General features: G+C 39.5%; 2 protein-coding genes across 9 annotated transcripts in view; both read left to right on the top strand.

Moving 5' to 3' along the window:
* Nucleotides 1-13,747, top strand: part of LOC138738452 (rab GTPase-activating protein 1) — a 256,049-nt gene that overhangs the window by 137,497 nt on the left and 104,805 nt on the right. The gene's annotated exons all lie outside the window — the stretch shown is intronic.
* On the top strand, nt 5,817-7,755 carry LOC138747445 (probable G-protein coupled receptor 21). The gene has a single exon (XM_069906705.1). The coding sequence runs from the start codon at nt 5,860-5,862 to the stop codon at nt 6,940-6,942; it is 1,083 nt and encodes a 360-aa protein (XP_069762806.1). The 5' UTR covers nt 5,817-5,859; the 3' UTR covers nt 6,943-7,755.

The raw sequence follows: 13,747 nt of genomic DNA, 5'->3' as shown, positions 1-13,747 counted from the left end.
TAAATGTTACAATTGTTATAAAAGTTTATTTAAAAGTAATGCAAGCTTGAAGCTAGCAAAGCAGTGTCTATAAAAGTGGATTCTGGAGTGTACAGCTTCTTTCCACTCATCCAGCTTCCCAAGGAAGCCCATGCAAATCTGAGACTTGGCGAAGAATGCTATGAGCAATATAATTCCCAGTTAAAATGTGGAAAATTGAAAAAAATTTATATGACTAATCTGTGATTGAACATGGTGTTAATTTAGTTTTAATACTTTTGTAAGTTGGACTAATTGAATCATTTAATTTTTGTACTCTTTTTGAGGAATGGTGCAAATATCGTGCATTGAGGAATGATGCACTTTGACATGAATAATGGATTTTTAAAAATCGGTTGTTGGGATATGGTGGTGGTAGAGTGGTTAAAATACTAAAATAGTATTCAGAGGCCTGGATTAATAATCAGTAGCTAACTGAATCCAAAATAATGTGCACAGCTCAATTCCAATTATTAAATTTACAGTTTTTTTTTAAAAAAGCATCAGTAAAGCAACGATGAGCTACTGGAGTACCTCAAAGGGCAAGGCAGCATCTATGGATAGAAATGATCATTTTGGGTCAGATCCTTGATTAAGTCTCATCCTGAAATGACTGAAGATTTCTCTCCGTGGATGCAGTTACTGTTGAGGTCATCCAACAGCTCATTTTTTGTACAAGATTTCAGCATCTGTGGTTTTTGTGTTTCTCTGGTCTCTGGTGCTGCATTATTGTAAAAGCTTCTTTGGTTTATTCATGCCCTTCAAAGGAGATGGCTGTCTTTGCCCACCTGGTATGTCTCTCTCCAATGTGCGTTATTCTTAATTAAAGTAACACTGTTATGAATCGGCAATGGTTCAAGGGTGTTCTGTTTTTTCTTCTTAAAAAAGGGACTAAATTTGCCAGCAATGTTTGTCCTGAAATTAAACAAGAATAAAATTCTCATTGAAGTATGGACTTGAGAATTACTGTTTCATTTAGTTCAAAGCTTGCAATGGTGAAAATTCCATCTTTAATTAATATTTGATTTGAATGAAAGCTTTGCCTTGATGTAATTCTTTCCTTAGCCTCTATTCTGTAAAACACTTTACAGCCAATGAAGTATTTTGATGTGGCATTTCTTTGTTCACATCAGGTTTCTAGAAACAATTTGTGATAATGGCTGGATGATCCATATGGTGGAAACCGCAGACTCTGGAAATTTGTAACAGCAGAAAATGGTGGGGGGTCTCAGCAGGTCAAGCAAGGTCTGGAGAAAGGAGCGATTAACATTTTAGGTTGATTACCCTTTTCTGCCGCTCCTGTTGGTTGACCATGATACCTGGCAGAGCTCCCTTGACTTTCTTCAGAACCTCACAGTGAGATGTTTCAAGTCAGTCTGAGGGATGGGAGCTCCAGGATTTAATGCTTTATTCAAATCTAGATGATGCCAGTGTCCATCCAGCACTCTTTCCTGTAGCCTGATGCAGCATTTTCAATATTAATTAATATTAATTGTAACAATGATTTCAAATCATTTTATGATTGTCATTAGGAGTAGAAATCTGGGGCAATGCCCATCGCACACGATGGATTTGCTTTTGGTTGTGCCGCACCACTGAAGTTTCTGCCAGGGGTTGACACTGGTTATCAATCATGCATCTCTGCTTTGCCCATCCCATCTCCTTTCTCCCAGAGGAGTACTCCATGTTACTGAATTTGATTCTTTTGCAAGTAGCTTATCAAGCAAATAACTTAGCAAATTTAGCAGATACTTTCTTTTATTCTCAGATCAAGACAGTGGGTGTGAAAGAAAGAGATGGATCTAATTTTAAAGACTACTTCAGAGGTTTCACAATTTAAAATTTCATTTCCAAAGTCCCACAATTCTAATGCCACGGAACTTTCTCAATATTTCTCACTTTTTAAAAACTTTACTGATTGAAACAACCTTTTCCGGTGGAATCTTCTTTGGATTAGTCTCTGATATTGTTGTCAAGTGGCTTCTCACTTAAGAGCCACAGTAATATGTCAGTTAATTAGAGGAGACATTGCATCTAATTGGTAGCTTCCATTATATTCCTTTTGTTGCAACACTGTCCAGGTTGGGAACACCTGATTATCCACAAACCACAAACAAATCTAACTGGTAGATTTTTATCAGCTGTAATTCAGTTGTTGACACTGGGATCAAAAGGTTACAGGTTACGTTTTGCTCCAAAGACATGAACACAGAAATATAGACTGACACTAGTATGGTGGCCTATCTACTCTTTTGGAAGACACTATTTTGAAGAAGAAAGTGGGCTGTCTCTCTGATCTCCTTACCAGTATTTATCCCTCAACTGTCATTGCCCTAGTAGCATCTGCTCATTATCACATTGCTTTAGAGAGTGGTTGCATTGTTCAAATTGAGTGCTGCACTTCCTAAACAGCAACACTTCAAAAGTGCTTGAGGACGTCCTGAAAAAGCATGTGAAATAGAGAGACACTTTTTTTCCTTGTATATTCCAAACAATTTGGCAATAGCTTTAATTCGAATCTGACAATTAAGCATGTGACCAGTAACATTGAATTTTCCAATTTTACCCTACCCCATCCAGTTCCTTCTTTTATCTGTTCTTTACATATTCCTGTAGTTTTCTCTCAAGCCGAGTTTATTGTCATCTGATTTTACAAGTACAACCTGATGAAACATCGTTCTCTGGTCCTCGGTGCAAAACATGCAGACATATAAGAAGACATAACACACATACAGACAAACAATACTTATGTAGGACAAGTATTTAATCTATGCAAATAAATAAATATTGTTTCATGAATAGGAATGTCTTGGATAGTTAGTGTGAGCAGTTCCTTTAGTCGTTAAGTATTCTTACTGGTGGAGCTGGCTCTGATACTCCTGTATCTCTTTTCCGACAAGAGTAGCTCAAAGATGCTTTGGGCAGGGTGGAAGGGATCCTCAGTTATTTCGTATGCCCTCTTCAGACAACAAACCTGGTAGATCACATCGATGGGTGGAGGAGGGAGACTCCAGTGATCCTCTCCGCCATGTCATTGTCCACATGCAGCAACTGGAGTTGTAGCCAGCAGGACACTCCTGATAGACCTCCTATAGAAGGTTGACTTGAGCGTGGCCAGTAGCCTTGCCCACTGCAGTCTTCTCAAGGAAGTGCAGTCACTGTTGCGCCTTCTTGACAAGTGAGGATTTTTGTTGTGTCCATGATAGGTCACTAAGTGAACTCCAAAGAACTTGGTGCTCTCCATTTTCTTTACTATAGAGTTGTTGATGTTCAATGGAGGGTGATAATTTCTGATCCTCCTGAAGTCCCAATCATCTCCTTCATCTTGTCTATGTTGAGACTCTGGTTCTTACTCTAGCAACATTTTGCAAGGTTTTCCACCCCCTCTACGTAGAGCAGCACAATGTTGTTGCTAATGAGTCCAAATTTGATGACACTGTTTGGGTTCGATCTGGCGGTGCAATCGTCCATCTGTGGTGTGAAGAGGAGTGGGCTGAGCACAGAGCTCTGAGGTGCACCAGTGCTCAGCGTGACGGTGCTCGATGTTCTGCTACCGACCCGGACAGACTGTAGTCTTTCCTTTCGGAAGTCCAGAATCCAGTTACAGAGAGAGGTGTTGAGTCCCAGCGAGGACAGCTTCTCCACCAGACTCTGGGGAATGATTCTACTAAACGCCGAGCTAAAGTCAATGAACAACAGCCTGGCATATGACGCATCATTCAACAGGTGGATCAAGACGGAGTGAAGGATCAAGGCAAAAGCATCTCAACATCCACCCCCTGTGGGTCTCTTTCTTGATCTATCTTTGCTCCCTTCTGATGCCCAATATCTTATCACTTGGTCCTTCTCCAATCCTCTCCCCCGGCCCCTTTTATGCTTGGTATTTCCCCTTCTCATCCTGGTCTTGAAAAATGGACCTAAACTGAAACATTGACTGTCTAATTCTCTCCATGGATTCTGCTTGACCTGCTGAATCCCTCCAGCTTCTCTTTGTATTTTCAATTATAGTCGGCAATACTTCATGATATTGTGGGTGAAATTGGTTCTTGAAATGGTTTTTCTGTAGTCGGCATCGTTAGTTGGGTTTGCTCGAGCAACGAGGCGAAGCTCTGTTAATGATCAAGGCTTGTGTTTTGATAACTGTCACCACTAACAAATGCCAGTGTCGAATGCTGCACCCTGACCTGCACTGTAACTCGACATGGAAAGCTAATCTGTCGGATTTTTGTCTGTCTTCCCCTCCCACCACCCTCTACTCAGCATCTCACCCGCCCCCGCCACCCAACCAGAGAAAAAAAGCTTGGAAATGTTTTTGCTGAGTTTTGTTTGCAGCCAGGTGCTAATCTTGTCACATTTCATTGCTGCAGTAATATAATTTGCCTAAAAGATGGTAAATTGCTACTGATACATGACTGTATTTAACATGTTTTGGAGAAAACTGAACAATTACTGATCTCAAATTAATGTTGTCATTAATATAATATGATATTCTTATAGTGATATCAATACTTTTATTCTTTGTGGTGCTTTGTTTAGTTAAAGTGTACAAAGGTGAGAAGTGTTGCAAACTCTCCTACCCTGGTTTTACTCTTGCAGCTTTGTAATCTGTATCAATTTACAAGACAGTGCTAAACCACTGTTACCTTGTTATAACTCACCAGGGTTATTGTTGCATGCTACAGCCAGACTGTGGAGTTGATCTTACTTGAAACAATGAAATTTGGTGCACTGCCAGTCTGAAGATAACGAGATCCAAGTTTGTATTGGAACTTGTGATCTGTGCTGTAGCTCTGTTTTAATATAGGCCCCTTACCTGCTTTTTGCTTGCACCTTGAGGTAGGGTTCAGGCTCAAAATGTTGGTAATATTTCTTTACCTCCTATGGATGCTGCGATACCTGCTGAGTTCTTCCAGCATTTCTGTATTTTTACTACAATCACAGTATCTGCAGACTTTCGTGTTTTTACTGTCGCTCCTCCTTGGCTAGCTGTCTCCCAGTAGGGTCAAAGTGTACTCGGTGACTGCTGTTATTAAATGATGGATTGCTGATGTCCTAATGTATTACATTTTATATATATATGAAAAAAAATTGGATTGAGCTCGAAGAAGCTGCTGCAGCCTTGAAGGCAAGAATGAGGATTCCACCATGCTGCACTTGTCCTCTGCTGTTCTTACAAACATTTCCTTTGGCAAAGAACTGTGAGGGAAGGAGGAGCAATGCCTGGAGGGGCTATTTGAATTCTGCGGCAAATTGGGCTGTGATTCTGAAGTAGCATCATATTGCAGTGGTTGTGTCTGAGGCTCCGGTCTGCCCTCTCCTGTGGTTTAAAGCTTCACTAAGGAAACCAGAGAGCCTTGTTTTTCCAAATGTGATGGTTTTCTAGTACGTTTTGTTAATCAGTCTCTCCCTTTGACAAATGCTGAATTATGGAGTTACTGTGCTGATATTTTGAGGCTAAAATTAGCTTCATTTCTACAAAAGGTTTTTTGTCTTAACTCGACTAAGCCGCATGTGAGGGAGCACTGGCGATTAATGAAGCAGAAAATCTATGCATATGTTTACTTTCAACAGAAGAAAGACAGGTGTCATGTCCCCCCTCTTTGTCTCTCAGTCAATGGCACAGCCTATTCATGCCGACATTTGTCTTTATTTCTGAAGAAACTGAAAGCATGGCAACTGCTAGGGATAGCATTGTCATCTTGTGTTCTGTCGAGGGTGGTGACTGTATGCTGGATATGTAGGGAGATTGCTTTTCGAATAGTACTGAGCAGAGCCTGTTCGTTCAGATAGTAAATGAGTGAAGCCGAAGACTGAGACACTGCAACAGCCACCGAGCCAAGAATGACATCTATTTGGGCTGTGCAGAACCGAAGTATGAACTCTTCTTTGGAAGGAAATAATACTATCCGACCCTTCTGCCTTTTGGGATTTAGTTACTACGAAACAGTTAACATTTGCCTTCTGGAAATAATCGTCATTGTTTTTCTCACTGTGTTAATCATTTCAGGTAATCTTATTGTTATCTTGGTATTTCATTGTGCACCCCTTTTGAACCATCATACGACAAGTTATTTCATTCAGACCATGGCATTCGCTGATCTTTTTGTTGGGATCAGTTGCTTGGTTCCTTCTTTGTCTCTTCTTCACTATCCGACCGGTTCTCATGAATCTTTAACATGCCAATTTTTTGGATATATTGTGTCTGTACTGAAAAGCGTTTCGATGACCTCTCTGGCCTGCATCAGCATTGATCGATACATTGCAATTACCAAGCCGTTATCTTACAATCAGCTGGTCACACCGTGGAGGTTACGTATTTGCATTGTAATAATCTGGACCTATTCCTGCATTATATTCCTTCCTTCTTTTTTTGGCTGGGGGAAGCCAGGCTATCATGGGGATATATTTGAATGGTGTGCTAATTCCTGGGAGACGAACGTTTACTTTGCAGGATTTATTGTGGTTTTGCTGTATGCTCCTGCCGCCTTTGTGGTCTGTTTTACCTATTTCAACATATTCAGGATATGCCAACAGCACACTAAAGAAATCAGTGAAAGACGGGCTCGGTTTAATCCTCAAGAAGGGGCATCAACAGAGAATCCACCCAGCCCCGAGAAACATTATGCCATGGTTCTATTTCGAATCACCAGTGTCTTTTACATCCTTTGGCTTCCGTACATCATTTATTTCCTCCTTGAAAGCTCTCGTGTTTATAATAGTGCAGAGGTATCTTTTCTGACCACCTGGCTTGCAATTAGCAATAGCTTCTGTAACTGCGTAATTTACAGCCTTTCCAACAGTGTCTTTCGGAAGGGTCTCAAACGCCTTTCAGGTGCTCTCTGTGCTTCATGTATCTGGTACGTGGAAAGCAAAAATCCTTCAATGCCTGGAAGTAAAAGGTCCTCAAATGACTGCAATGCTTGAGACTAACAAGATGTTCATTGTATCATTTCAGTTCCATTTTAATTTGAATTTATTGACTGGGCTCAAGTTTGATAGTGCTAATGAGTGATCCTTGAGCAACTTTTGAGTTTGTATGACAAACCAATGAAAGCATAGCCTTTGACAAGATGTAATCAATAATTAAAAAGAAAATTGAAACAGAATCTTCCTGCTCTGTTTTCACCTGTTCATAATTGTGTACAGACTGTATGATTCCTCTGTGGGAATTGTGATACCTGTGGGCCAAATGTTTTAATTTCTTATTGCACTGTACAAGAACTTCTCACAAATAATTATTTCTATTGACAATATAATTATTGTTCTCTGAGTTATAATCAACTGTGAATGCAAAAACTGCATAAATAAACAACCTAACCATAGAGAATCTGACCCATTTTAACACTCTCGAATAGATGTTGTTCTGTTTGCAGTCTCTATAAAAGTGTATATAATGTGCTCTATTTAATAGATGTAGCACTAAGTCTTCATTGTGCCAAAGTTCTGAAACACTAAGATGTACGGTGAGCCATACATTTTTGTTTTCCATTTTATAATTTTATTAATTAACTGGCATAAGTCAGATTTGGGTCAAATCTGTTTATATTGAATGATGTGTATAGCAAAAGATTAGGTTTTCAAAGTCATGAACTTTTGAGAAAAATATCTTCAGTTCATATTTTTAAAAAGAACTCCCAGAAATCTTTTTTCAAATTTCTGGTCAACATTGAAACAGTGCTTCAAACATGATAGTTTGATATTTAATGTTTGGGATGTATAATGTCTTTGTATCTTTAATTATGGGCTTGACATTATTAATTAGTTAATTTCATTTAAAATTATGCAATTAAAGTTTGGATCAGCTTAATATACAATCCAAATTGTTAGTGAAGCTCTAATCTGGTATTTTAATGAATAGTTTTAGTTTAAAAGTGTAGTCCTATTGGGAGGCTATTTTTGTGTGCCATGTTATGGAAGTGGAAATTATTCTCTGCAGGAAATAATATCATAGCTTACAGAGAATTCAGAGTATTTTGCAGTAAAATGAACTATAAGCTCTGAGCCCAAATTTAATGTTGTACTTCTCAACTAATTGCAGTATTGAAATAGCTGTTGTTTCATTGAAAATTGCTATCAACCTTGCCTGCACCCTTGAGCTTTGTGAAATGTGGCTATGTCCTTCATGATGGTTGTACTCCCATTCTACTCAAATCAGAACTGCAAGCTGTTGATTTCTGACTCTCAGTCCATTGCTCCAGTGTTTTCTCTAAAGTTTTAACAGAATCACTATATACTTTGGAACCATCCAGTATGTAGTACAGAAAATTTAAATAAACAAGTGGACCAGAATAAAAGAAATGATACTTCTGAAAATATATTTAATAAAAGTCTGACGTGCATTATTGCCTCCTAGTATTTTTTCTTTCCTTTGAAATGAAATACATGATTATACTTTGTTCTAATCATAAATATATTGGTACAGCGTTCTTAAAGCTGCTTGCTTTGTCCTGGATATTTAATTTTACAACAATGCCTAGAAATTATGGTAGAAGTAGGTCTCGAGCTCCCTTGGATGGTTTCTCATTTATAACAAATGACAGTTTGGCACTTGTGATGAATGATACTATTTGACGGGTCCAAATACACCTATGTATTTAGTTTTGTATAGATGTAAAGATCAGTCCTGGGTTAAGAAATCTACTGTGAAAAATACATTAAATACCTATATTATTTGGGGGCACCTCAGTAAAATAACAAGGGGAGTGAGAGACAACATTTCAACAGCTAGAATTGATTATAATAGTAAATCAGTTTAGGACCTGATATTTGTGTTCACTGGTTTAATTGAAGCATTAAACTCATTCGCTTGGAATATCTCATGAGCAGATGACAGCACACAGAGCGCCTAAGAAATCTACATAACTCTGAGTTTACTTTTGGATTTCAAACATAACCTTTTATTCAAAAATAAATTCTTTGAAATATTAATGTTTTATTTGTTCTTACTAAATATAAATGTTGGTCAAAGTGAGAGGGAAGAATCCAGAAGCAATTTGAAAGCAAAGGAAAAGCAATATTGAATGTCCTTGCTGCTCAGATGTGTCTCTAGTGATGGTATTCTCAGCTGGCAGCAGTGGGGATGAATTACATAATGAATAATCAGTGAATCAATGCAGTTTGGCATCTTCACACACAATTTGGATATCCAAAAACAGAAAGTGGTAAGAGTACTCAGCAGGCTGGGCAACATCTTTGGAGAAACATCTTGTGTTTCAAGCTGATGAAATTTAATTGGATTCCAAAAATTTTTTTTGATGCTGTCTGTCCTTTACAATGATTGAGAGTCTGTTCGTTAATTGTCACCATCATGTTGTTGCTTCGAAGTCTTTAAATCGAGCTGTAATGGCCACTCTCCCAGTCCATTTCACTGTATCTTTAAGTCTTCCTTCCCAATGCACCCATTCACTTCCTCACTTGTACTCCATCTGCTCAACCATCTGAAGCGTCTCGTCCTCAAACACATTGTCTAAATTCCCCCTTTATTCTGCCAGAGATCATGTTGAATTCCAAACTACAGTTCACAGTTGTACTCTTGCCATTCTGAAAATCATCTCATTTTGCATTTGGAGGCTCTGAGGGGCTGGTGTTATGGGGAATACTGGTGGTGAAACTGTTTTTAGCCGGATCTATTATATTCATCACCACTTAAGATGGTGACTATTGATGGCAATTTGATCGATCCAAATTTGAGCAAAATCAGATGTTTTTAGATTAAAGCATAGGAGAAAACCACAACGTTTTCCCGACATTACAATAGAAAGGGAACTCTTGGAATTGCATTCATGCCTCTGGCAGTTGATTGATTTTCTTGTTCTACCAGAAATGTTTTTGTGTAACTTTGCACAGCTGAGTATCTCATGAAATATTCAAACTTTCTGATTTATTAAACCATGGGATCCAGCTGACTGCATAATTAATGTGTTGCTGGCTATATACCCCAGTAGATAAATTACAAGCAAGTTAACATTTCCTTAAAAGCATTTTTAATTAATGTTTTCTTTATGGTATCACCAGTGGGGTGATACATGAATAATGTTTTTTAATAACTGATCCATTGGTCTTTAAGAATATGAACAGAAACTTTCTTAAAATTGTCAATCAACATAAATTATACTTTGGGTGTCAATTGAATATAATACAGCCAGTGGCTTTTATGGAAATGTAGTTACTGTTGTCATATTTATTTATAACCCGGAATAAATAATCCAGATATATGCTTCCATTAGATGCTGTTCTGATGATCAATTTTCTTAAATTGTATAAATAACATTGCTAACATGCCAATATTTCCCAGAAACATTTCACCCTTTTTCGCCTGACCCCTCCCAATCCCCCAAAGCTGCTCGCTTATTCTCTTAGTCATTCCTCTTTACAAACACATTTTCAAAAAGAATTGATTTCGTCCAGTTTTCTGCGTGAAATTTCTGATCTCCAGCCAGAATGTGGCTTTTTAAAACTTTAAATGGGTTACTTTCTGTGGATACACTACTTTAAAGAAATATTTTAAAGCAAATAAAAGATGGCTGCTGAAAACCTTTTAGTAGTCTGAAACGGTTTCATTTAATTTGTGCTAGCTGCTAGTTTGAAAAGCAAATGGGATTATGGATGGTTTTGGTGTACCTTTCCTTCCACAGACTAGAAGCACAATATTCTAGTGCAATTATCAAAGGCTTCCACCAGCGTTGTCTCCGCTCCATCCTCAACATTCATTGGAGCACTTTCATCCCTAACGTCGAAGTACTCGAGATGGCAGAGGTCGACAGCATCGAGTCCACGCTGCTGAAGATCCAGCTGCGCTGGGTGGGTCACATCTCCAGAATGGAGGACCATCGCCTTCCTAAGATCGTGTTATATGGCGAGCTCTCCACTGGCCACCGTGACAGAGGTGCACCAAAGAAAAGGTACAAGGACTGCCTAAAAAATCTCTTGGTGCCTGCCACATTGACCACTGCCAGTGGGCTGATATCGCCTCAAACCGTGCATCTTGACACCTCACAGTTTGGCGGGCAGCAACCTCCTTTGAAGAAGACCGCAGAGCCCACCTCACTGACAAAAGGCAAAGGAGGAAAAACCCAACACCCAACCCCAACCAACCAATTTTCCCCTGCAACCGCTGCAACCGTGTCTGCCTGTCCCGCATCGGACTTGTCAGCCACAAACGAGCCTGCAGCTGACGTGGACATTTACCCCCTCCATAAATCTTCGTCCGCGAAGCCAAGCCAAAGAAAGAAATGAAATAAATTTCTATTGTTTTTGCTTGGCCTTTTGTGACAATGCGATATTTTTACAAAAGATCGTAAATGTTGGGATTTTTTTAAAAAAAATTATAGTGTATTGTGGTATATACTATTCATTGAATTTCATCTGGCTTGCATATTGGAAAATGCAACTTGCCCTATTTGAAACACATCCTCCCAGCCCTACTGTGGCCTGGATGTTTTGGATTGTAATGGGACAATAGTGGAGCTGGAGAGGGCATCCTTTTATTCCAGGATTTTGCAGTGGAAAATGACTAAGCAACTGTCACTTTAGATAATTTCTCTGATAAATTAACAGCAACTTTGATTTCTACCTGTTTGTTTAAGAATAAAATCCTGAAACTACTGCTTGTGGTATGTCTCATCACAGCTTTTGCTGATTGTAGACTTGTCTGTCGATTAAGCAGCTCTCAAACGCTTTAAATTTATATTACAGCCTTCCCCTTAATTATTTATGAAAGATTTTGTGAAGAGTAGCTGACCCAGCTTGCTGCCATAACTTGGTTTGCAATGAGAATCCTTTTGACCGTCAATTTCAGGGAATACATTTTGGTCTAGGTCGAGTGTTTTCAAGGGTAAGAATCGCAGAAAGACCTTTGGGCAGCTGAGACTTTTTTCCACATTATCTAAACCTACATAAAAATTGAATAAATATTTAAATTCTGACCTGAAATGGCTTATTATGTTAAAAGGGAAGATTGTTTGCTTGGGGTGCCAAATGCAGACTGATGAATTGTGCATCCTTCTGTTTACTGGCCTCTTCAATTTTGCAAAATCAGAGTAGATAGAACTCGAGACGGTTTAAATTAAAACATTGTGAGATTGGAGATGTCATTCTTCGTGCTGGCAGTTCTGTTAATATCTCCCGTGAATGGGGTTTGATGTAGTGGTAAAAATCTTTCTTTTGACTGTTTTCAGTATTTTTATAACAGTTAACAGTATATTGATTGAAGTTGACTGCAGGTAAAATACAGCATTGGGAGTCTTAATTGCTCAGCTTGTTTGTTAAAATAATACAACGGCAAGAAGTTTAAGCAATTGTTCTTTATTCAGAATCAGAATTTATTGTCATGAACATGTCATGAAATTTGTTTTGTGGCAGCATTCAAAGTGCAATTATTACAATAAATTGCATTTAAAAAATAATAGTGCAAAAATAAGAGAAAGTGAGGTAATGTCTGGTTCATTGTCCATTCAGAAATCTGATGGCGGGATGGGGTGGGGGGGGGGAACTATCCATGTGCCACTGGGCGTTCATCTTCAGGCTCCTGTAGCTCCTTTCCAATAGAAGCAGTGTCAAGGGAACTTGGCCTGTGTGGTGAGGGTCTTTGAGGATAGAGGCTGCTTTCTTAAGACGGCCTCTGGTAGATGTTCCTAATGGAGTGGAACCTGCTGCCCGTGATGGAGCTGGCGGAGTTCACAACTCTCTGTAGTTTTTTCTTGTCTTGTGCATTGATACCTCCATAGCAGACAATGATGCAACAGTCAGAATGTTCTCCTATAGTACACCTGTAGAAATTTGCTACAAATTCCTCTCTTGATTTTGGAAAAGTATAGTTTCCAAGCCCAGGTATTTGTGCAGTTCGCAGACTTGCTTTTAAGAGTTTCTTTTACAAACTTAAAGTAACCATGGAGAAATATTAAAACTACTGAGCATTTTTAACATAAAAGTTTCATTAGAAACTGTTCTGCCAAGTTTTGGCCCAAAACATTGAACCGCCGCTGTGGGGGGTTAATATTTAGCTTGTTCACTTGGGCAACAATTACATCCTTGATTGCTCAATTTTATGTTTAGAATTGTTCTCTGAAGTTGTAAATAGGACTTTTTACACAGAGATGCTGCAATGGGGCCATGAAGAAGACCCGGACTTATCTTGAACCAAACAACGCTGGCATAATTCTGGGCCAGTATGTCATTTTACACAGCAAGCTGGCATTCCAGGAGCAAAAGAGGTGGGATGTGTAACACAGGAGTGTCCACGTCTAGTGTGGCATATAACATACCATATTTGACAGCAGATAAGACCACTTTTTTCCCCCAAAATTATCCCCCGGTCTTGTAAGCAAAGTTGAAATGAGGGTGATAATGGTGAGCCACGCCAACATTGATCATTGTCGCTGTGTGGCTCACTAGCATCACCACGATCTACCATTGGGGGCTGGTGGTGGGTTGTTGGGGTGGATTTGGGCAGTGGGATTAGTGTGGGGGCTGGTGCCAGGCTGTCGGGAGACTCTCCTAGCAGCCTGCTTTCAGTCCCTGCATTAGTCCCAGCACCCACTCCCCACTGGAGTGAGAAGGGCTGCGGGCCAGCATAGGGACCGACAGCAAGCTGCTGGGAGAGAGCAGGCAGTGAAACTAGTGTGCAGATCGACAGTGGGCCACCGGGAGAAACCAGACAGTGGGACCAGCGCAGGGACTGACAGCGGGACCAGCGCGCAGACCAACAGCAGGCCGCCAGGAGAGAGGAGGC

This window comes from Narcine bancroftii, chromosome 1, assembly GCF_036971445.1.
Source record: "Narcine bancroftii isolate sNarBan1 chromosome 1, sNarBan1.hap1, whole genome shotgun sequence".
In the NCBI taxonomy this organism is placed as follows: domain Eukaryota; kingdom Metazoa; phylum Chordata; class Chondrichthyes; order Torpediniformes; family Narcinidae; genus Narcine; species Narcine bancroftii.
The sequence above is the reverse complement of the archived record's forward strand: the minus strand, read 5'-3'. Positions and strand labels throughout refer to the sequence as shown.

Excerpts from the sequence above, each read along its gene's own strand:
- LOC138747445 (XM_069906705.1), top strand. The coding sequence starts at position 5,860 with ATGACATCTATTTGGGCTGTGCAGAACCGAAGTATGAACTCTTCTTTG.